This window comes from Pongo abelii, chromosome 3 (genome assembly GCF_028885655.2).
Source record: "Pongo abelii isolate AG06213 chromosome 3, NHGRI_mPonAbe1-v2.0_pri, whole genome shotgun sequence".
Classification (NCBI taxonomy): domain Eukaryota; kingdom Metazoa; phylum Chordata; class Mammalia; order Primates; family Hominidae; genus Pongo; species Pongo abelii.
The window spans coordinates 191703171-191729117 of NC_071988.2; the positions used below are offsets into that span (position 1 = coordinate 191703171).

Below are 25947 nucleotides of genomic sequence, written 5' to 3' on the forward strand. Positions count from 1 at the left end.
GTATCCATAAAAATTTAAAAACAAAAAAAAAGAGCAAAATAGAAATCAAGGAAGACAACATTGTGAATGTACTTAATGACACTGAACTGTATACTTTAAAATGATTAGGGGAGTACAGTTTATGTTATGTGTATTTTATTATAATAAATGTCTTCTTCCTGGATCATAAATCTAAAGGTGGAAATGAAAACTATAAAACCTTTAGAAGAAAAAGTAAAAAATCTTTATGATTGTTGGATAAGCTGAGCTCTTAGACATAACAAGAAAAGCATGATCCAAACAAAAAAATTGACAAACTGGACTTCATCAAACTTAAAACCTCATCCTCTGCAAAAGATTCTGTTAAGGGAATGAAAAGCTAAGTTTCAGACTAGGAGAAAGTATTGGCAAATCATTTATCCAATATAAGACTTGTATTCAGAACATATAATAGAACTTTCCAAGCTAAAGAATAAGAAAACATACAATTAAAATGGACAAAGACCTTTCTCTAAAAGGATATAAGGATGGCAAATATGAAAAGACATTCAACATCATTAACATTTAGAGAAATCCAAATTCAGCCACAGTGACATATCCCTATACATGGTTTAGATGGCTAAAATAACACTGACAACAAATGCTGATGAGGATGCAGACCAACTGGAATTCGAGTACAATGCTGATGGGAATGCAAAATGTTTGAAACACTTTTGGAAAAAAAAAGTTTTTAAAAAATCAAGTTAAATGTACACTTACAATATGACCCAGCAAACCCACTCCTGGGTATTTATCCTATGGAAATAAATACTTGACCTCACACAAAAAAACAGTAAATAAATGATCAAAACAGCTCTATTCATAATTACCAAAAACTGGAAACATCTCAAATGTCCCACAACTGGCAAATGGATAAACAAACTGTTGTACATCCATTCAGTGGAGTACTACTCAGCAGCAAAATGAAACAAGCTATTTATACATGCAACAACTTGCATGACTATCATTACGGTGCAGGAAAGAAACCAATCACAAAAGGTTACAACATACCATTACGTGTACAGACAGTTTCCCACTTATGATAGTTCGACTTACGCTTTTTCAACTTTACAATGGTGTGAAAGTGACAAGCATTCAGTAGAAAATGTACCTTAAGTACCCATACAACCATTCTGTTTTCCACTTTCAGTACAGTATTCAATAAATTATATGAGATATTGAATACTTTATTACAAAATAGACTTTGTGTTAAATCATTGTGCCCAACTGTGGGCTAATGTAAGTGTTTTTAGCATGTTTAAGGTAGGCCAGGCTAAGCCATGTTTTGTAGGTTAAGTGCAATAAATACATTTTTGACTAAATATTTTCAATTTACAATAGTTTATCAAAATGTAACCCCATAATAAGTCAAGGAACATCCGTATGTATACATACATACAATTTACAAGACACTCTGGAAAAAACAAAATGGTTGCCAAGGTGTTGGGGGTAGAAGGAGAGAGTGTGACTACAGAAAGGTAACATAAGAGTTAGCGGGGTGATGGAATTGTTCTGTAACTTGATTGTGGTGCTGGTTGCATGAATTTATACATGTGTTAAAATTCCTGGAAAAAAGTCTATATTACTATATGATCATTTGAAAATAAAATGTTCAAGAAATGAGGTGCCAGTGCACCACCTGGGAAACAACATCCAGAAGGCAACTAGATAAACAGGACGGAAGTTAGGAGAGTAGTCTGAGTTACTGATACAGATTTTCAAGTCATCTGGTAGAATTATCAGTGAGATCACTACAGGATATTATTTATAGTGAGAAAATATCAGGGACAGAGCCACAGAGAATATTGGCATTTAAAGACTGAGAAGAAAATAATTCTATAGAAGGCATTAAGAAATTGTAGCCAGAGAAATAAAGGGTAAATCAAGAGAATATGGTATCATGGAAGAAGGAAATTTTGAAGTAGTAGTTCATGATCAAATGACACAGAGAGGCAGAGTAAGATGAGGATTAAAAATAGTCTATTTGGCAAGATGGATAGTAGTGACATCTTTGATATGATGATAAACTATTAACAATAAATTGAAAACTAAATAGTAGATAAGAAAGGAGAGACAGCAGGTGTTTCATTCATTTGAAGAGTCTGGCTATGAACAGGAGGAAAGAGACAGGATGATAACTACAGAGGTAAGCAGAGTTAATGATGTGAGAAATTTGAAAATATATATACTACATACATATATGTATTACATATATATTATATATACATATATTACATATATGTATTACGTATATATTATATATACATATATTATATATATGTATGTGTATATGCTATAGGAGAGTACCGGTAAAGAAGCAAAGTCGAGGAGAAACTTTCTTAAGTAGATAAGCGATGGAATAAGGCCCAAAAGTAAGAGATGGTATGGCACAGAATAGAAGGAAATGGCTGAAACCAGAGAAACAGACATTATTAATCATCATAGCTTTAATTTTCTCCAGCAGTGTTCAGAAGTCTAAGTGTAGTAACAGTCACTAGTTCAGTTACACATAATGAGGAGGGATATGCTAACTGAGAAAATAGGGCTCCATAGGGAAGACAGGCTAGCCAATTATATAGGTATGTATATAAATAAGTGAATTTAATGATCACGTAACTCTGATGAGCTTTAAAAGCATCTATTTTGGAAACAACACAAATGTTCATCAACAGAGAAATTGAACAAAATGTGGTACATCCATACAAAGGAATATGACTTAGGAATAAAAAACAACTAACTAGTGATAACACTCCAGTCATAAGAAAACTATATACTGTATGATTCATAATTTTATATTAAACTCTAGAGAGGACAAAACTATAGTAACAGGAAGTAGATCAGTGGTTGCCTATGGCTGATGGCAATGAGTAGGTGACTGACTTCAAAGTGGCATGAGGAAACTTTTAGGGGGGCAATGGAACAGTTTACATATGATGATGGTGGTGGCTACGTAACTATATACATTTGTCAATACTCACTGAGATATACACTTAGAATTTTATTGCATTTAAATTATATGTTAATAAAGCCAATTATAAAAAAAGGCTCTTGTATGGTAACCTGGGTTACTATGTTCTAATATGAAGTATGTTGCTAAAGACAGCACTTAAAAGTAGCTCCTCTTAGGGCAGAGAAACGTTATAGTGTATGACATTATAATGGTGATAAATACCATTATATATTTGTTTAAATCCATAGAATGTTAGCACCAAGAGTGAGTCGTAATGTAAACTATGGACTTTGAGTGATAATGATGTGTTAATGTACGTTCATCAATTTTAACAAATGTACTGCTCTGGTAAGTGTGGTGATAACGAGGGAGGCTACATATACGCGGGGGAATGAGGTATATAGAAAATCCTTGTACTTTTCCACTCAATTTTGCCACAAACCTAAAACTGCTATAAAAAATAAAGTCTATCTGCTGGACATGGTGGCTCATACCTGAGTGGCTCATCCCAGCACTTAGGGAGGCTGAGGAGGGTGGATTGCTTGAGTCCAGGAGTTTGAGACCAGCCTGGGCAACAAAGTGAAGCCCCATCTCTACTAAAAAAAAAAAAAAAAAAAGAAAAAAAAATTAGCCAGGCATGATGGCACGCGCCTGTAGTCCCAGCTACTTGGGAGGCTGAGGTGGAAGAATCAGCCGAGATTGTGCCACTGCACTCCAGTCAGGGAGTGAGTGAGTCCCTGTTGAAAGAAAGGAAAGGAAAGGAAAAAAGGAAAGGGAAAGGGAATTAAAAAAAAAAAAAAAAAAAGAGTAGCTCCTCTACTTAGTCTAATCTACTGTCTCCAGATGTAGGCTCTAAAATTATAAGCAAAGGGAGTATGGTAGGCAGAATTCTAAGGAAACTTCCAAGGTTTTTGTTATCTCTCTGTATTCCATTGGGTCAACCCTGCATAACTCCCAGGACTGTGAATATGATAGATTTTGTGTTAAATGCAATGACTGATGTTAACATAAAGAGATTATCTGGTGGGACTGACCTAATCACCTGAGCCTTTTAAAATCATAGTTTTCTCTGGCTGGTTGTAGAAAGGGCAGTCAGGAGTTTGAAGCATGAGAGGGATTCGATGCACAGTAGGTTCTCCGTTGTTGAGGAGGCCATCTGGCAAGGAACTAAGTGTGGTCCCTCAGAGTTAAGAGTGGTTCCAGGCCAAAATCTAGCCAGACAATGGAGGCCTCAGCTCCACAGCAACAAGGAAGTGGATTCTGCCAATACCCTGAGGGGGACAGGGAAGAAGATCTTGCTCTAGCTGAGTCTCTAGCTGGTAATACAGCTGGCCGACATCTTAATTTCAGCCTTAAGAGACCATGAGAAGAAATACCCAGCTAGCACATGCCAGACTCTTACCCACAGAAAGTCTGAGTAACAAATTTGTGTTGCTTTAAGCCACTAAGTTTATGGTAAATTGTTAACAGAATAGAAAACTAATACAAAGAGGCAAATTATAAGTAGCACCTCTGCCTTACCATAAAAAAGTTCCAATTTAGAACTTAAAATCTGTGAGACTTCTTATCCTGCCCAGAATTAACCTTAGCACTCACTTCTAATCTCTGCCTCATTACTAGTGTAGATATTCTTGTCCAACATTAGATTATAAATTACTTTAGAAACAAACTATTTCTGAGTAAGCTTTATATACTTACTACTCCCAGTGTTTAACAAATTGCCTTATTAATTTAGTGAATCAATAAAATAAGTAATATATGATGTATACACCCAAGTACACTAGAAAATAAAAATTCTTCACTTTTAGCCACATATTTCTAAGGCAAAGTTTTATGTCATCTAAGGAATGAAGGAATTCGATATAGTTTAACAGAATGAATGTTAGAAAGTCACATAAAAGTCATTCTCAAAATGCACTGCTGCTCTATAAAGCATGTTTTTAAAAGATGAGAACACAACAATAAAATGAAAAATACTGATTACAAGAGGTCAAAGTGAACACTACTGCTTTCCTTCCTGCAAAATCTTAGTATAAAAAATTATTTTAAGTGAATACATATCAGCATTCAAAAATAAGCAAAACTCCTGGTAGTCCTAAGACTAAAAGGAAACTAGAGACCAGGAAAGTACACAAAATCAGCTAAAGTGTGAATTTACAAAAGCAAAAACATGTCAGAAAGAGTACTACCACAGAAGTTGTGAGTAACAAAGCATGGTTTAAGACACATTGGAAGCTAAGAGCACGAGAAGGTCTAATAGCAGTCAACAGTGGTTAGAGTAAAAGGGTTACCCTCCAGTACACTAAGCATCTCCGCAAACCAGCAAGCAGTGTCAGTTACTTTGAAACAGGAGTGGTAAGAGAGAGCTTAGAATCAAAGGACAGGCCAATGCTCTGGGTGATACCCAGGAAGAATGGAGTCTCTTAAGCCCAGAAAATAAGCTGTCAAGGCACTTGCACTGAGAGAATTTCAGTATGTCCCACTCATCCTTCACTCTCACTGAAAACTGCAGAGAACAGATCGTGGCACTAGCACACTGCCATCTTCCCAGGGAGTCACCCAAACAAAGGCAATGAACAGTAAAATTCATACTCCCAATCATGAACACACTAGCAAGGGTGCTGAACATTTTTTGGAGTACCAACACTATGAAATACCTAACAAACTTTAAAATGGAAGAAACCAAAGTAACACAGTCAACAGCACACTAAGAACAAGACTTTACAACAAGTATATACTACCAGGGAAATGAAAACATAAGAAAAGAGTTTTATGGGAAAACTAATTAGAATTCATGGACATGAAAACATAAATTTTTGAAATAAAAGGAAACTCATTAGATGAGCTGAATGGCAGAGTGGACAAAACTAAAGAATATATTCCAGTGAGCTGGAACATCAGGCCTAGAAATCCTTCTAAAACACAGTAAAAAGAGAGAAAAAGATTTTTTAAAGTACATTACATGCAGAGGTTCTAATATATCAGTCTAATAGGAGTTCTCTTGAGGAGAAAATGTAGAAGCAATATTTGAAGAACTTATAATTTCAAATGTCCCTAGAATTGAAGATAAGTACTCACATTGAAAGCATTCAGTGGAAACTTAAGCCAGTAACAGAAAACAAAACAAAACAAAATAACTGAGAAATATTCAAGTGAAGTTCAGAACGTCAAGGACAGAAAAATAGTCCTAAGAGTTATGAGAAAGGAAAGAATTCCTTATAAAAGAACAAGATCCAGAACATCACATGTCTCATTAGCAACAATGTAAGTAGGAAGATAATAAAGCAGAACCTTTAAAGTTCTATGGAAAATAAGCTTCAAACTTATATTTCCTTATCCAGCCAAATTATCATTCAAGGCTCATTTGCAGCCATGATGAAGTAACAGATCTACCTTCCCATCTTAAACACTAAAAGTCTGAACAAAGCATATGAAATGGTTTTCAAACACTGGACAACAGACAGCACAGGGGAGTGATCCTTGAGAGAAGGGAAACAAAGGTGGTAAACCCAACAGCTATCCACCTTACTGACTGGCAAGGGTTTCCTGGCTGCAGCACAGAGAGAAGGTAACCAAACAGAGCTTGGCAGTCCCCTTAGTTGAGGTAACATCATTCAGACCTTGGAAAATTGAAGAACACTAGAATTTGCAGGACAGAGTTGCAAAGAAGAAAGAGCTGCATGGGGGAAGGGTGCTCAAGACCTAAAGAGGGTCCCTAGAGCTTCCTGCTGAATGACAAACAGCATATTGTCAATAATACCTGAGGTTCAATCAGGGCTGCAAATGTCTCATGTTTCCAAGAGCCAAACTGAAAAGACCTCCAAATCAATAAAGCATTGGGTATTCAAGAGTAGTGCTATAGCAGTGAGGCCAAATTAGCAGTAAAGACTGTTCTGTGCCGGCCTAGCAAAGCTTACAGCCAAAGCTTACAAGCAAATCTTGAAAGACTCAAACTATTTCCAAGTAACTTAACTGCAATCCCAGAAAAAAGTCAACAAATATTTATAAAATACACAATGCCTGGTATCCAACGACAAATTACCAGACATGTAAAGAAAAAAAGATGACCCTAATTAGGGAAAAAAATCAATCAACAGAGACTCAGAAATGACAAAGATGGCAGAATTAATAGATAAGGACATGAAAACTGCTATTGTAATTATATTCCATATGTTTAAGAATATGAAGAAAAGCAGGGGACATGGAAGGTATAAAAACAATCCAAATCAACTTTAACATAAAAAATTCAATCTCTGGATGGGCACGGTGGTTCACGTCTGTAATCTCAGCAATTTGGGAGGCCAAGGCTGGCAGATCACCTGAGGTCAGGAGTTCGAGATCAGCCTGGCCAACATGGTGAAACCCCATCTCTACTAAAAAATACAAAAAAATTAGCTGGGTATGGTGGCACATGCCTGTAATCCCAGCTACTCGGGAGGCTGAGGCAGAAGAATCTCCTGAACCCAGGAAGCAGAGGTTGCAGTGAGCGGAGATCATGTCTCTGCACTTCAGCCTGGGCAACACGAGCGAAAACTCTGTCTCAAAAAATAAACAAACAAAAACCAATTTCTGAGATGGAAAACATACAATGTCTGTATAGAATTAACAGACACAGCAGAAGATTAATGCACTTGAAGACACAGCAATAGAACAACCCAAAATGAAACACACAGAGAAAAAAAAAAGACTGAACAAAATAAAAAGCATCATCAGTGAATGGTTGGTAGTGTACAAAGTGGTCTAATATACATGTACCAGAGACCTAAAAGAGGGAGAGAGGCAAACAGAAAAACATTTTTTGAGGAAATAATGGGCCGGACACAGTGGCTCATGCCTGTAATCCCAGCACTTTGGGAGGCCGAGGCAGATGGATCACCTGAGGTCAGGAGTTTGAGACCAGCCTGGCCAACATGGTGAAGCCCCGTCTCTACTAAAAATACAAAATATTAGCCCAGCATGGTGACGGACGCCTGGAATCCCAGCTACTCAGAAGGCTGAGGCAGGAGAATCACTTGAACCCGGGAGGCGGAGGTTGCAGTGAGCCGAGACTGCGCCACTGCATTCCAGCCTGGGCAACAAGAGTTAAACTCCGTGTCAAAAAAAAAAGAAAAGAAAAGAACTAATGGATGAAAAATTTCCAGATTTGATGAAAATCATAAACCACAGATCTGAGAAGCTCAACGAACCCCTATACAAAATAAACACGAAGAAAACTACCAGGGTGCAGTGGCTCATGTCTGTAATCACAGCACTTTCGGAGGCCAAGGCAGACGGATCACCTGAGGTCTGGAGTTCAAGACCAGCCTGGCCAACATGGTGAAACCCCATCTTTACTAAAAAAATACAAAACTTAGATGGGCGTGGTGGTACACACCTGTGATCTCAGCTTCTTGGGAGGCTGAGGCATGAGAATCGCTTGAGCCAGGGAGGTGGAGGTTGCACTGACCCAAGATCACGCCACTGCACTCTAGCTTGGGTGACAAAGTGAGACTCTGTCTCAAAAAAAAAATACACAAACCACATCATAATCAAATTGATTCTAGTGATAAAGAGAAAAATTTTAAAGTAGAGAAAAAAGATATATTATATACCAAGGAAAAAGATAAGAATGAATGCATAGTTCTTGTCAGAAACAGGGCAAGCCAGAGGTAAAAAGTTTCAGCCTATAATACAATATCCAGTCAAAATATTTGTTAACAACAAAAGCAAAATACTTTTTCAGACATACAAATGCTGATCAAATTCACCAGCAGACCACCATTACAAATTATCATTCAAGCATGAGGACAAAATAAGAGCATTTTCCAACAAATCTTGGAAAGTTCCTCTAAAAAAAAAATTACCAGATTCTCCAGCATGAAAAAAAATAAACTGAGGGGGAATAGTAAGACATAAGGAATGATGTTGAGAAAAGAACTTAGTAAATTTCAGTAAGCCTACCAATTCTTTTAAAAATATTTTAAGTAAAAATCTGTAACCAAAATTCCAGCTGCTATTAACATGGGAGATATGAGCAAAGGAAAAGGCTGGAGGTTCTCATCTACTATCTAGAGGAAAGATACAAATACAGATTAATTCCGGATGTAGAAAAACAAATTGAAGTATCTGTGTTAACAATATAAAGGGTAACTGTTCAAAAATTTAACTATGTTTCTATGACATTGTTTCAAAGAAAAAAACATACTATATTGAACTACATTAACTCACAAAGATACCACTTACGAACTTACAACAGATATGTAATAAGTCTAATTAAAATATATTACCATCTAATTAACCTATTTCCTATATGAGTGTGATGCTTCATGGGTTGCTGAGTGGACAGACATAATCATCAGTTGTTCTGTAGACAAAATGTCAAAAGGCATTTGTGCACCTCTACAAATCAAACTATGAAGAGTTTTAACTATCTCAAATCCTGTTAAATACCAAAGAGAAAACAAAGAGTTTTAATGATTGAAATGATTATCTAAAAACTTGATATTTTCTTGGATACATAACTTAATTTAGTTCAATGGCATAACTGGAGACTTTACTGTAATTCTACTTCTAATTTGCTTTTGAGCAAATGCATAGTTTACATATATACTTACCCAAATACTTATTTCCCATTTTTCTTCTAAAATTCTTTGCCACTTAAAAGTATGTAAAACCAAAAGCATATTGGGGAAAAAAAAACATGCAGCAATCTAAGAACTTATTTCTTTAATATATCTGGGTTGCTATACCCATTTCTACTCTTTTAAAGAAGGATACAGGTATGAACTTACTCCCAATTAACCAAAGCAACAATAGAATTCCACCCCAGGTATAAAAGATAGCAAAAGAGAAGGTAAATGAGTTAAGATATCACAATTTTATACTCTGCAAATGACTTCTGAGTATCTTTACTGCCTCTTATTATGCCTAGATTGTTAGATTGTCATTCTTTTTACTTACACTTACCTTATTCCAGACCTTCACTTGGAATACTAATACATTCAAAATCTCAGAAACAAACAAACAACATTCATACCATATGTCCTTCGCCTCGAGCTTTATTCTGCATAGCTTCCCGTTTTCGCTGCAGGAACTCTTCTACTTGTTTAGCTCTTTCTACAGCTAGCTGCCCTTTTTGCCTAATTTGGACAAATCACAAAGTCAGCCATCCTGAACATAAAATATTCTAAAAAGTTAAAAATTACATTTATCCTAAATTTTTTTTTCATTTCAGAATATGAAGGCTGATGAAACACTATCTCTGTAATGAAGAAATCACTATATATATATATATATATAAACATCTACTACCTAAATCACATTCTGTATTATTTTAAATACAAGTAAAATCTATAATTCTACTCTAAGTCTTCACAAGACGGTTTCTTTTTTATTTATTTGATCTATTCTACTTATTCAAACATATACAATTATTTTAGATACACTTAATTATGGAAGAATCTGAGAAGTTTCCAAGTTTATTTCAGAACTCTGTATCAAATATAATAAGAATCTTAGTAGCGAAGTCAAACAAAAGCAGTACAGCAGCAATTTAAAAAACTAACAAAAAGAACAAAAGCTTTAAGTGTGAATTTTCAAAAATACAGTAAAAAGCTATGTTTGAATTCCCTAAATATCACAACTATAAAAAAGTAAAATGGATAGATTAGGGAAAAGATTAAAAACAGTTATTTGTTTTAATCTTTTCCAATTTTACTTTTGTGTCTTTCTCTGACAATTATGAAAGAATGTAAACACGCTGATCTTAGACTATAAATAAAAAGTATCAATAACAAACATTGATTAAGCATCTACTATATATTGTATTAGTTACCTTGCTAAGTATGGAAGATACAAATATAAACAAAACCCAGCCCCAGTAATCAGAGAACTCATAGCATGGCATCAATTGCAGTTAATTTTGGAGGTAAGGAAGAAAGATGAGCAAGTTGTTGGCTGTGTTTCTACTTGTATTTTGGCTAGTAAGGCACAGAAACTTCCTATATAGGCTTTCTTTGGGACCATAACTAAATTATGTCCTGAAAATTACATGAAATAGATCTCAGTCTCCTAGTAAGATCTGAGCATTTCTGATTTTCATATACCAAATAACTGCTTCTTTTACATTCTTTGGCAATGATTACTAACTGAAACATAAAAATATTTGAAATATGAAATTAAACTGTAAAACCTAAAAATCTATTCCATCACATAACTATGAATGACAGTGATCTAAGGTTCATTTACCTCATGTAGTACTTAAAAAAGATTCTTATGAAATTTCCATCATGGGAATTTTCTAGAATTAGATAATCTCTATAGCTGGTTTAAAGGCCTATTATTGTTGCTCTCAGATGTGTCTGGGTAGCCAAATCTTAATCTAGTTTCACATTGCTAAATCCAGAAATCCACTTCACCAATGCCATGTTAGCTTGAGTAGGCTGAACACAATGAATGAGAAATTTGTTCATGCCTCTGTAGAGTACCTGTGCTGTCCCCTAACAGTCCCATTAGCCACTGGAAAACTCTGAGATTAATAACGCATATCTGTTCTGAATGCAATTTATCTCCTGCATATATCAACGTAAGGCTATATCCTGCTTTGCTATAGCCCCATTTATATAAGGCTGGGCCTAAGGAAGGCAGATAAACCTTCAAATGTGATGCTCTGACATGAGATTAATAAGGTATCTCTGGTCAGAATGCAACTTATTTCCTGTATATATCAAAGTAGGGCTGTACCCTGTTCTGCCACATCCCCATCTATGTAAGGCTGGGCCTGAGGAGGCAGATAAACCTTCACGTGTAATGCTCTAACATAAAATTAATAAGGTATATCTGGTTGTAATGCAACTTGTTTCCTGCAAATATCAAGGCAAGGCTGAATTCTGTTTTGCTATAGCCCATCTACGTAAGGCTAGGCCTGAGGAAGGCAGATAAACCTTCAGGTATGATGCTCAGACACTATGGTTACAGATAAGGCTCTTTTGGGGGGTCCTGGAAGCTTACACCACCATCTGCAAGTAGACAAGATAGCTGATCTCTCTGCTGTGTATCCTGATTGTATCAACTGCCTTCTCTAACTTTTACGGAAGTAAAGCATGTTTGACTTCCCATCTTAAGATGCTTTCTGTGTCCAGTGATTGTTAGCCTGAACTTACAACTGGCATAGGTTAAACAGCGGTTGCACAGAATTGTTTACTAAGAACCTGGTCATATGTATAACAGCTTTGATTTATAGATTTTCACACCATTTATGCATATATAACACTACTTGCTCTATGTATTTATATGATTTATAAATTTTGCTTCATTGAACAGCTGCTTCCTATGCTGGCTTAAATAAGCAGGTTTACATTACTGGCTGCTTTCAAACACAAACTTAATAACTGTAGTGCTTTTGTTTAACACTAATTCTTTTTTCCTATCATTTATTAAACAAATATTGAGTGTCAACTATTTGCCACATTATATCTGCCAAAAGATATAAAGATGAATAAAACAGAGTTCCGGGGAGGCAAGGTTGGTTCAACATATGAAAATCAGCGTAATACACGTTATTAATAGAATAAAAGACAAAATCAATTTTATGACTCCTTACACTGTTTAAAAACCTATAAAATCTGTGTCCTTATTTTTCATATGCATTACTGTTTACTACTTCATATACACCAAAAATAGTCCATAACCCATATGCTTAGTCCTCTCTAAAGTAATACAGCTCTACTAAACTATGGGCACAAACTACGTTTGTGCTGGGATCATGGGGATTAAGAGAAAACAGTCAGTTTACTTCTTGATAGTAATTTTCTTCATTAAACACTATTAAGAATTCACGTGAGCATGCTCTGTTTTACAAAAATTAGACTATTTCTTTTGAGTTCCAGAATTATACCACTTAAAATCAATAAAACACTGACCCGGATTAAGGATAAGAGGATGATAATATAAATGCAGATATAGTAAGAAATTAGGAATTGGATAGTAAAACACAAAGACATTAAAATGGACTACAAATTATAATGTAAGAGGATAAGGGGCATCAAACAAAGAGATAACAGAAGTATAGTGTTCTTTTATCAAGAAATAATTATTCCAAGACAAACTTTCCTTTTTTTTTAGCCCTGACAAGGGGAGGAAAAGGGAGTAAGTTATTTTCTTTCCTTTTCTTATTGTAAACACATGAATAAGCAACAAGATTTGGCTGGGAACTGCATGCCTCACATCCATGGTTCAAATTCTTTACTGATAAAGAAAATTTAAGACTTCTCAAGGATAAAGTTGAAGACAACATAACAATAAGTAGCACTCTAGGTAACAGATAATCTGAGAAATAAAAATGAGTAATATGGTATTAGGCAGAAGAGATGGGGTGGTACAGGATTACTGAGATGAAAAATGATGCAGAAGGGCTTATTCATTTAGCTTCCTCTTAAGGGGCATGTCTATGTAATGGAATGAAACTGTTGTTAGTTTTATCCAAATTAAATGAAGCAATACAGACAGAAGGACTTGGAAAAAGTAAAAGCACCATAAAAACACAAATGTTAGGTGGCACTCCATAATTTATTAAAAAGTGGCTTTAGCCATTTGAACCGTAGATGGCTTGAGCTTCTAATATTAAAAATCCTAACAGAAGAGGTATGTTATTAAGAAACTGCATATAAGCAAAGTCAGACTGGTCAGAGCTACTGATAAGAAAGGAAGAGGAAAAATAACTACTACCATAAAGAAGAAACAGGCAAATATAGGTGATTATGAAGAAAACAGAATCTGAAAGAGTCTTAGATGACTACAGATTTCAGTTTGCTGATTCAGTTTGAATCAAGGAAAGGAATGAATCAAGAATGAAAATGACATACAAATTATAATAATCAGAAATTGTGACAGTGTACAGAGAAAATGTTCTATAATGCCAGTGACCACTAAACAGTACAAGACAAAAGAATCATTCAGATTGGAAGCAACCTTTGGTATCAACTAATCCAAGTTTTCATTGAATAAAATATTTCCATATTCCCAACTAAATACCCCATGAGGCACTGTCATTTAAACCTCTGGTTAAAATACTTCCAGTTTGAAGATATTCATTAAATCCCACGATGATCCAACCTTTGAACAGTCCTCATATCTGACTGAAATGTGTCTTTATATTTCCACCCTGTGTCTAGTTCCTCTTTTACATGACAAGTCAGTCAATTCTTCCAAGTTTGCTCCTTTAACCATGATTTCTTTAATGATGGCTAAATTCCCAGATTCCTTTTGTTTTATTACACTTTAAGTTCTGGGGTACATGTGCAAAACGTGCAGGTTACATAGGCATACGCATGCCATGGAGGTTTGCTGCACCCATCAACCTGTCATCTACATTAGGTGTTTGTCCAGATGCTATCCATCCCCTAGCCCCCGACCCCCCGACAGGCCCCAGTGTGTGATGTTCCCCTTCGTGTGTCCATGTGTTCTCATTGTTCAACTCCCACTTATGAGTGAGAACATGTGGTGTTTGGTTTTCTGTTCTTGTGTTAGTTTGCTGAGAATGATGGTTACCATGTCCCTGCAAAGGATATGAACTCATTCTTTTTTATGGCTGCATGGTATTCCATGGTGTATATGTGCCACATTTTCTTTATCCAGTCTATCCTGATGGGCATTTGGGTTGGTTCCAAGTCTTTGCTACTGTGAATAGTGCCGCAATAAACATACATATGCATGTGTCTTTATAGCAGAATGATTTATAATCCTTTGGGTATATACTCAGTAATGGGATTGCTGGGTCAAATGGTATTTCTAGTTCTAGATACTTGAGGAATTGCCACACTGTCTTCCACAATGGTTGAACTAATTTACACTCCCACCAACAGTGTAAAAGCATTTCTATTTCTCTACATCCTCTCCAGCATCTGTTCTTTCCTGACTTTTTAATTATCACCATTCTAACTGGCGTGAGATGGTATCTCATTGTGGTTTTGATTTGCATTTCTTTAGTGACCAGTGATGATGAGCTTTTTTTTCATGTTTGTTGACTGCATAAATGTCTTCTTTTGAGAAGTGTCTGTTCATATCCTTTGCCCACTTATTGATGGGTTTTTTTTCTTGTAAATTTAAGTTATTTGTAGATTCTGGATATTAGCCCTTTGTCAGATGAATAGATTGCAAAATTTTTCTCCCATTCTGTAGGTTGCCTGTTCACCCTGATGATAGTTGCTTTTGCTGTGCAGAAGCTCTTTAGTTTAATTAGATCCCATTTGTCAATTTTAGCTTTAGTTGCCATTGCTTTGGGTGTTTTAGTCATGAAGTCTTTGACCATGCCTATGTCCTGAATGGTATTGGCTAGGTTTTCTTCTAGGGTTTTTAGGGTTTTAGGTCTTATGTTTAAGTCTTTAATCCATCTTGAGTTAATTTTTGTATAAGATGTAAGGAGGAGATCCAGTCTCAGCTTTCTGCATATGGCTAGCCAGTTTTCCCAACACCATTTATTAAATAGGGAATCCTTTCCCCACTGCTTGTTTATCAGGTTTGTTAAAGAGCAGATGGTTGTAGATGTGTGGCGTTATTTCTAAGGCCTCTGTTCTGTTCCATTGGTCTATATATCTGTTTTGGTACCAGTACCATGCTGTTTTGGTTACCGTAGCCTTGTAGTATAGTTTGAAGTCAGGTAGCAGGATGTCTCCAGCTTTTTTCTTTTTGCTTAGGATTGTCTTGGCTATGTGGGCTCTTTTTTGGTTCCATATGAAATTTAAAGTAGTTTTTGCTAATTCTGTGAAGAAAGTCAATGGTAGCTTGATGGGGATAGCACTGAGTCTATAAATTACTTTGGGCAGTATAGTCATTTTCACGATATTGGTTCTTCCTATCCATGAGCATGGAATGTTTTTCCATTTGTTTGTGTCCTCTCTTATTTCCTTGAGCAGTAGTTTGTAGTTCTCCTTGAAGAGGTCCTTCACATCCCTTGTAAGTTGGATTCCCAGGTATTTTATTCTCTTTGTAGCAATTGTGAATGGGAGTTGACTCATAATTTGGCTGTTTGTCTGTTACTGGTGTATAGGGACGCTTGTGATTTTTGCACATTGATTTTGTATGCTGAGACTTTGCTGAAGTTGCTTATCAGCTTAAGGAGATTTTGGGCTGAGATGATGGGATTTTCTAAATATACAATCATGTTATCTGCAAACAGAGACAATTTGACTTCCTCTTTTCCTATTGGAATATGCTTTATTTCTATCTCTTGCCTCATTGCCCTGGCCAGAACTTCCAATGATATGTTGAATAGGAGTGGTGAGAGAGGGTATCCTTGTCTTGTGCTGGTTTTCAAAGGGAATGCTTCCAGTTTTTGTCCATTATGATATTGGCTGTGGGTTTGTCATAAATAGCTCTTACTATTTTGAGATCTGTTCCATCAATGCCTAGTTATTATTGGGAGTTTTTAGGAAGTAGGGCTGTTAAATTTTGTCAAAGGCCTTTTCTGCATCTAGTGAGATAATCATGGGGTTTTTGTCATTAGTTCTGTTTATGTGATGGATTACATTTATTGATTTGTGGATGTTGAACCAGCCTTGCCTCCCAGGGATGAAGCCAACTTGATCATGGTGGATAAGCTTTTTGATGTGTTGCTGGACTCAGTCTGCCAGTATTTTATTGAGGATTTTCGCATCGATGTTCATCAGGGATATTGGTCTAAAATTCTTTTTTTGTTGTGTCTCTGCCAGGCTTTGGTATCAGGATGATGCTGGCCTCATAAAATGAGTTAGGGAGGATTCCCTCTTTTTCTGTTGTTTGCAATAGTTTCAGAAGGAATGGTACCAGCTCCTCTTTGTACCTCTGGTAGAATTCGGCTGTGAATCCATCTGGTCATGTATTTTTGTTTGTTTGTTTGTTTGCTTGGGAGGCTATTAATTACTGCCTAAATTTCAGAGCCTGTTATTGGTCTATTCAGGGATTTGACTTCTTCCTGGTTTAGTCTTGGGAGGGTGGATGTGTCCAGGAATTTATCCATTTCTTCTAGATTTTCTAGTTTATTTGTGTAGAGGTGTTTATAGTATTCTCTGATGGTAGTTTGTATTTCTGTGGGATTGGTGGTGATATCCCGTTTATCATTTCTTATTGCATCTATTTGATTCTTCTCTCTTTTCTTCTTTATTAGTCTTGCTAGTGATCTATCAATTTTGTTGATCTTTTCAAAAAACCAGCTCCTGGATTCATTGATTTTTTGAAGGGTTTTTTGTGTCTCTATCTCCTTCAGTTCTGCTCTGATCTTAGTTATTTCTTGTCTTCTAGCTTTTGAATTTGTTTGCTCTTGCTTCTCTGATTCTTCTAATTGTGATGTTAGGGTGTCAACTGTAGATCTTTCCCGCTTTCTCCTGTGGGCATTTAGTGCTATAAATTTCCCTCTACACACTGCTTTAAATGTGTCCCAGAGATTCTGGTATGTTGTGTCTTTGTTCTCACTGGTTTCAAAGAACTTATTTATTTCTGCCTTAATTTCTTTATTTACCCAGTAGTCATTCAGGAGTAGGTTGTTCAGTTTCCATGTAGTTGTGCGATTTTGAGTGAGTTTCTTAATCCTGAGTTCTAATTTGATTGCACTGTGGTCTGAGAGACTCTTTGTTATGATTTCCACTCTTTTGCATTTGCTGAGGAGTGTTTTACTTCCAATTATGTGGTCAATTTTAGAATAAGGGCTCTGTGGTGCTGAGAAGAATGTATACTCTGTTGATCTGGGGTGGAGAGTTCTGTAGATGTCTATTAGGTCAGCTCGGTCCAGAGCTGAGTTCAAGTCCTGGATATCCTTGTTCATTTTGTGTCTCGTTGATCTAATATTGACAGTGGAGTGTTAAAGTCTCCCACTACTGTGTGGGAGTCTACGTCTCTTTTTAGGTCACTAAGAACTTGCTTTATGAATCTGGGTGCTCCTGTATTGGGTACGTATATATTTAGGATAGTTAGCTCTTCTTGTTGCATTGACCCCTTTACCATTATGTAATGCCCTTCTTTGTCTCTTTTGATCTTTGTTGGTTTAAAGTCTGTTTTATCAGAGACTAGGATTGCAACCCCTGCTTTTTTTGCTTTCCATTTGCTTGGTAAATATTCCTCCATCCCTTTATTTTGAGTCTATATGTGTCTCTGCACATGAGATGGGTCTCCTGAATACAGCACACTGATGGGTCTTGACTCTTTATCCAACTTGCCAGTCTGTGTCTGTTAATGGAGCATTTAGCCCATTTACATTTAAGGCTAATATTGTTATGTGTGAATTAGATCCTGCCATTATGATGCTAGCTGGTTATTTTGCCCGTTAGTTGATGCAGTTTCTTCATAGTGTCTATGGTGTTTACATTTTGATATGCTTTTGCAGTGGCTGGTACCAGTTGTTCCTTTCCATGTTTAGTGCTTCTTTCAGGAGCTCTTGTAAGGCAGGCCCGGTGGAGACAAGATCTCCCAGCATTTTCTTTTCTGTAAGAATTTTATTTCTCCTTCGCTTATGAAACTTAGTTTGGCTGGATATGAAATTCTGGGTTGCAAATTATTTTCTTGAAGAATGTTGAATATTGACCCCCACTCTCTTCTGGCTTGTAGGGTTTCTGCAGAGAGATCTGCTGTTAGTCTGATGGGCTTCCCTTTACCAGTAACCTGACCTTTCTCTCTGGCGGCTCTTAACATTTTTTCTTTCATTTCAACCTTGGTGCATCTGACAATTATGTATCTTGGGGTTGCTGATCTCGAGGAGTATCTCTGTGGTGTTCTCTATACTTCCTGAATTTGAATGCTGGCCTGCCTTGCTAGGTTGCAGAAGTTCTCCTGGATTATATGCTGGAGAGTGTTTTCCAAGTTGGTTTCATTCTCCCCGTCACTTTCAGGTACACTAATCAAACGCAGATTTGGTCTTTTCGCATACTCCCATATTTCTTGGAGGCTTTGTTCGTTTCTTTTCACTTTTTTCTCTAATCTTCTCTTCTCGCTTTATTTCATTGAGTTGATCTTCAATCTCTGATATCCTTTTCCACTTGATTGATTCGGCTATTGATACTTGTGTATGCTTCACGAAGTTCTCATGCAGTGTTTTTCAGTTCCATCAGGTCATTTATGTTCTTCTTTAAACTGGTTATTCTAGTTAGCAATTTGTCTAACCTTTTCTCAAGGTTCTTAGCTTCCTTGCATTGGGTTAGAACATGTTCCTTTAGCTCAAAGGAGTTTGTTATTACCCACCTCCTGAAGCCTACTTCTGTCAATTCATCAAACTCATTCTCTGTCCAGTTTTGTTCCCTTGCTGTCAAGGAGTTGTGATCCTTTGGAGGAGAAGAGGCGTTCTGGTTTTTGGAATTTTTAGCCTTTTTGCACTGGTTTCTCCCCATCTTTGTGGATTTATCCACTTTTGGTCTCTGAAGTTGGTGACCTTCGGATGGGGTCTCTGAGTGTATGTCCTTTTTGATACTATTCCTTTCTGTGTGTTAGTTTTCCTTCTAACAGTCAGGGCCCTCTGCTGCAGGTCTGCTGGAATTTGCTAGAGGTCCACTCCAGACTGTGTTCGCCTGGGTATCACTGGCGGAGGCTGAAGAACAGCGAAGATTGCTGCCTGTTCCTTCCTCTGGAAGCTTCGTCCCAAAGGGGCACCCGCCAGATGCCACCCAGATCTCTCCTGTATGAGGTGTCTGTCGGCTCCTACTGGGAGGTGTCTCCCAGTCAGGATACACAGGGGTCAGGGACCCACTTGAGGAGGCCAACTTTCCCTTATCAGAGCTCAAACGCTGTGCTGGGAGATCTGCTGCTCTCTTCAGAGCTGCCAAGCAGGGATGTTTAAGTCTGCTGAAGCTGTGCCCACAACTGCCCCTTCCCCCAGGTGCTCTGTCCCAGGGAGTTGGGGTTTTATCTATAACACCCTGACTGGGGCTACTGCCTTTTTTTCAAAGATGCCCTGCCCAGAGGGGAGGGAATCTAGAGAGGCAGTCTAGCTACAGTGGCCTTGGTGAGCTGCAGTGGGCTCCTCCCAGTTCAAACTTCCCAATGGCTTTGTTTACACTGTAAGGGTAAAACCACCTACTCAAGCCTCAGCAATGGTGGACGCCCCTCCCCCTGCCAAGCTACAGTGTCTGAGGTTGAGTTCAGACTGCTGTGCTGGCATCCAGAATTTCAAGCCAGTGGATCTGAGCTTGCTGGGCTCTGTGGGGGTGGGACCCACCGAGCCAGACCACTTGGCTCCCTGGCTTCAGCCCCCTTTCTAGGGGAGTGAACAGTTATGTTTCACTGGCATTCCAGGTGCCACTAGGGTATGAAAAAAAACTCCTGTGGCTACCTCGGTGTCTGCCCAAATGGCAGCCCAGTTTTGTGCTGGAAACCCAGGGCCCTGGTGGCATAGGGACTGGAGGGAATCTCCTGGTCTGTGGGTGCGAAGACCGTCGGAAAAGCACAGTATCTGGGCCAGAGTGCACGGTACAGTCCCTAATGGCTTCCCTTGGCTAGGAGAGGGAGTTCTCCGAACCCTTGTGTTCCTGGGTGAGGTGACACCCCACCCCGCTTCAGCTCGCCCTCCTTGGGCTGTACCCACTGTCCAACCAGTTCCAATGAGACGAACTGGGTACCTCAGTCGGAAATGCAGGAATCACCCGCCTTCTGTGTTGATCTTGTTGGGAGCTACAGACCAGAGCTGATCCTATTCGGCCATCTTGCCAGGTGCCCATCTTTTGGTTTTTTTTGAGACAGAATTTTGCTCTTGTCGCCCAGGCTGGAGTGCAATGGCATGATCTCGGCTCACTGCAACCTCTGCCTCCTGGGTTCAAGCAATTCTCCTGCCTCAGCCTCCCAAGTAGCTGGGATTACAGGCATGCGCCACCACGCCTGGCTAATTTTTGTATTTTTAGTAGAGACAGGGTTTCACCATGTTGGCCAGGCTGGTCTTGAACTCCTGACCTCATGTGATCCGCCTGCCTCAGCCTCCCAAAGTGCTGGGATTACAGGTGTAAGCCATGACGCCCGGTCTTTTTTTGTTTAAGACAGAGTCTCACTCTGTCACCCAGGCTGGAGTGCAGTGGCATGATCTCAGCTCACTGCCACCTCCACTTCCCAGGTTCAAGTGATTCTCCTGCCTCAGCCTCCTGAGTTGCTGAGATTACAGGCACCCACCACCATGCCCAGTTCATTTATTTATTTATTTTAGTAGAGATGGGGTTTCACCATGTTGGCAGGCTGGTCTTGAGCTCCTGACCTCAAGTGATCTGCCCACCTTGACTTCCCAAAGTGCAATTCTCAGATTCTTTAATTATTCCTCATAAAATTTTTCAAGACTTAGCAATATGGTTTGGCTGTGTCCCCACCCAAATCTCAAATTGAAACTCCCATAATTCCCATGTGTTGTGGGAGGGACCTGGTGGGAGGTAACTGAATCATGATGGCACGTCTTTCCTGAGCTGTTGTGGTGACAGTAAATAAGTCTCACGAGATCTGATGGTTTTACAAAAGAGAGTTCCCCTACACATGCTCTCTCTCGTCTGCTGCAGGACACGACTTTACTCCTTCTTTGCCTTCTACCATGATTGTGAGGCCTACCCAGCCACGTGGAACTGTGATTCCATTAGACCTCTTTTTTTTTATAAATTACCCAGTCTCAGGTATGACTTTATTAGCAGTGTGAGAACAGACTAATACACTTAGTAAAGTCAATATGGTACAACAGTTAAGTGAGTGAGGTCAGGAACCAAACTGTCCAGCTTCAACTCCTGGTTTCACTAATAGTAACGTGACCTTCAACAAATTACTTAATTACACATAGCCTCAATTTCTTAATCTGTAAACTAGCAAAAATAATAATTCCTGCCTCACAGTATTGGTGATGATGAGTTAATAATACATTCAATTCTCATTATTCTCGTAGTTATGTTCTATAAAGTCTCCATGAATACTGAACAGAACCACTGCTCCTAGGGTAAATACAGAGTTAGACTCCTGGATCCATTATATTGTGGATTCATTAACACTGAATTCATGGCCAGTAGTGGCAAACTAATGCCCAAATGAAGTCTAACACACATATTTTCTCCCTAAAGCACATCGCTGCCTTTTGACATTTCAGCACTATGCTTTTGGGCCACTTTTGCTATTCTGAGCCCATGAATGACCCCAGGTTCATGAAGGACATGGGCTGAGCCTATGCCCATGCCTATGAATGACCATGACAGTGCTTCACATATTGATTTTGAGGTTACAAATACATTTCAGCAAGTAGGTAAATTCGCAAATATGGAATCCACAACAGTAAAGTTTAACTATATATGTAAATTACTTAGAACAGGTCCTTGCACAAGTGCCCAATTAAATATTAGTTGCTACCTTTTACTTATAAGAATCTAGTTTGTCATTACCCTATTGTGTAAACAGTGCAGAATATAGTGAAAACTTCATCTCCTATACTACTTTGATTTTCAACTTTATATTACAAAAAAAACTTCTTTAGTTCCTAAGAAGTTATTAATACTGGCCCAGGGGCAATAAAACAGGCACTGTCATACACTGTTGGGTTAAGTATAAACTGGCACTTTTCTAGAAAAAACTTAGTAATATTTCTTTCAAGAATCTTCATCAGGAACATAGATGCCCAAATCTTTTAGCAAAATAATTGGCCTTGTAAGATTCTATTTCACGGAAATAATAAAAAATGAAGAATAAAATGTGGCAGAAAAATGTACAAAAAGGTGAAGGATTACAAACAACTGGTTATACTAGGGGATTTGTTAGATAAATCATAGCACATTCAGGCACTGGAATCTTATGCAGATATTAAAAAATAGAAAACATGGGAAATATGTATGGTAAGAACACTTAAATTTAAAAAGATAAAAATTTGTATGTATGATTTTGTTTCCACTATCTTGGGAAAAAGAAAAGGAAAAGGTATGCAAGAAAATTAACCAAAGTCTTCATCAGTGACTGCCTCTGTAGGGATTTGGAATTATTTTCTTTCCTGTTTCCTAACACTCTCCTCCTATACATTCCAATTTTTCTAAAACTAACCTACATCACTTAGCAAGCAGTAAAACAAGAAAAAAAAAAGCCTCTTGTGATTTTTCTTCAGGTTTTCTTTTTTACTGAGCAAAAAGGAGAGAAAAAGGAGGTATGAACAGATGACTGAGAACCCTATATGAAAGGACAATAATAAGGTAGTTAGCTGTTGGTATTTTTAAAACAGAAATACATGAAAATTCTTGAATATTCAGCAAAAGAAAGAGTATTAAAAAGAATGTGAGAATGAGAGGAAGAAAAAAATATTAAATGACTTTCAGTAAAGCAAAACAGTGAAGAACAAAGACAATAGTTTAAATTTGGAGTAGTGAAAGTTGCTACTCCACGTCAGTGAAAAGATTACAGTGTGTATGTAAATCTAAGACAATGAGTATTATTAAGAAAGAGATCATGAGAAAATTATACACATAGTAATTAAATCATTTCCTTAAAAGTGATTACCAGCTACGAAAGGAAAGGGCATTTTTACTCTTATAGCAAAATATAATAAAATACAGCTGTTTCAACATCTGAAAATCAATTAATGTAATCCATCACATCAATAAGCTAAAGAAGAAAAATCACATGATCATATCTATACACGCAAAAAAAAAAGCATTTGACAAAATCCAGCACCCATTTCTGATTTTAAAAAATCTCAGAAAACCTAAATTAGAGAGGAACTTCCACAATTTCATAACTAACATCTACAAAAAACCTACAGCTAACATATTTAATGGAAACTTGAAGCTTTCCGGCCAACATCAGGAACAGGACAAAGATGTCCTTCTCAACATTACTTTTCAACATCATATTGGAAGTTCTAGCTAATGCAATAAGACAAGGAAAGAAAACACAAGGTATACAGACTGGGAAGGAAGAAATATAACTGTCTTTGTTTGCAGATGACGTGATTGTCTATGTAGAAAATTCAAAAGAAACACCAAAAATACCCCTCCCAATAAAAGTGATTATAGTAAAGTTGCAGGATAGAAGGTTAATAAACAAAAGTCAATTGCTTTCCTATATATAAACAAGGAACAAGCAGAATTTGAAATTAAAAACACATTATCACTTTCATTAGCACTCCCCAACATGTAATACATAGGTTACAAATCTAAAAAAATATGCATGGGTATGAGGAAAACTACAAAATTCTTATGAAATACATCAAAGATATATTTCAGGTCTAATATGAAGTAATGGAAGACTGAATATCGTCAAGATGTCAGTTCTTCCCAAGCTGATCTACAGATACAACACAATCCCAATCAAAATCCCAGCATGTTAGTCTTTAGATATGGACAAACTTATGATAAAGCTTATATGGAAAGACAAAAGAACCAGAATAGCCAACTCAGTATTGAAGAACAAAGCTGAAGACTGAAAATACCTGATTTCAAGACTTAATCAGTAGAACAGAACAGAGAGCACAGAAATAGACCCACATAAAAATCCTTTGTCAACCAATCATTGACAAAGGAGCAAAGGCAATTCAAAGAAGCAAACATAGTCTTTTCAAGAGATGTGGAACAACTGGGCATCCACATGCAAAAAAATGAATCTAGACACAGACCTTATATCCTTCACAAAAATTAACTCAAATGGATCACAGATCTGAAGATAAAACATTAAACTATAAAACTCCTAGAAGATAACATAGGAGAAAACCCAAATGAACTTGGGTATGGTGATAACTTTTCATTTATAACATCAGAGACAGAATCCATGAAAGAAACAATTGATATGCTGGACTTCATTAAAACAAAAAAGTTCCACTCTGCAAAACAAAATATTAAGGGAATGAGAAGATGAGCCACAAAGAAAAAGAAAATATCTGCCAAAGACATACCTGATAAAGGACTGTTAAATAAAATATACAAAGGACTTTTAAAACTCAACAATATAAAAATGAATTTAAAAATGGGCAAAAGGCCTGAACAGACAACTCATCAAGGAAGATATACAGACGGCATGAAGCATATGAAAAAATGTTGAATATGTCATTAGGAATTGTAATTAAAATGAGATACCACTACACACTGATTAAACTGGCCAAAATCCGAAACACTGACAACACTAAATGCTGGAGAGGATGTGGAGCAACAGGAATTCTTAATCACTGCTGGCAGGAATGCATAATGGTATAGCCACTTTGGAAGACAGCTTGGTGACTTCTTACAAAATCAAACATACTCTTAAGACATGATCCAGCAATCATCCTCTTGGCATCTGTTTAAATACTTAAAAAATTTATGTCCACAAAAAAACCTACACACAAATGTTTGTAGAAGCTTTATTCATAATTGCCATAACTTAAAAGCAACCAAGATGTCCTTCAGTAGAATAATGGATAAAGTGTAGTACATCCATTCTGGCTGGGCGTGGTGGCTCACGCTTGTAATCCCAGCACTTTGGGAGGCCAATGCAGGAGGATTGCTTGAACCCAGGAGTTCAAGACCAGCCTGGGCAACATAGCAAGACTCCATTCTACAAAAAATTTTAAAAATCAGCCACACATGGTGGCAAGCACCTGTAGTCCCAGCTGTTCAGGAGGCTGAGGTGGGAGGGTCACTTAAGCCCCAGAGGTCAAGGTTGCAAGTGAGCTGTGATCATGCCATTGCACTCCAGCCTGGGTGACAGAACAAGAACCTGTCTCAAAAAAAAAAAAAAAAAATTACCAAAAAAAAAAAAAAAAAAAGTATGGTACATCAATACAATGGGATATTAGTGTTAAGAAGAAATAAGGTATGAAACTATGAAGATACATGGAGGTAACTTAAATGCATATTAGTAAGTGAGAAAAGCCAATGTGAAAGGCCACATACTATATGATTCCAAGTATATGATATTCTAGAAAAGGTAAAACTATGAAGGCAGTAAAGCAACCAGTGGTTGCCAAGAGTTGGGAGGGAGGTTGGAGGGAGGTGGAGCACAGGGGATTTTGAAGGCAGTGACATTATTTTGTATGATATTACAGTGGTGGATACCTATAATTATATATTTGTCAAAAG

General features: G+C 37.4%; 1 protein-coding gene across 18 annotated transcripts in view; it reads right to left on the bottom strand.

Moving 5' to 3' along the window:
* Positions 1-25947, bottom strand: part of NEK1 (NIMA related kinase 1) — a 223970-nt gene that overhangs the window by 140814 nt on the left and 57209 nt on the right. For 14 of the 18 annotated variants that reach the window (XM_063723724.1, XM_024245861.3, XM_054554703.2 and 11 more), the window contains one exon: positions 9984-10086. In XM_063723724.1, coding sequence (XP_063579794.1) covers positions 9984-10086 — 103 coding nt within the window. Of the gene's footprint in view, positions 1-9983; positions 10087-25215; positions 25586-25947 lie in introns of those variants that run through there. The other 4 variants (XM_063723725.1, XM_054554708.2, XM_054554709.1 and 1 more) reach the window with 2 other exon arrangements.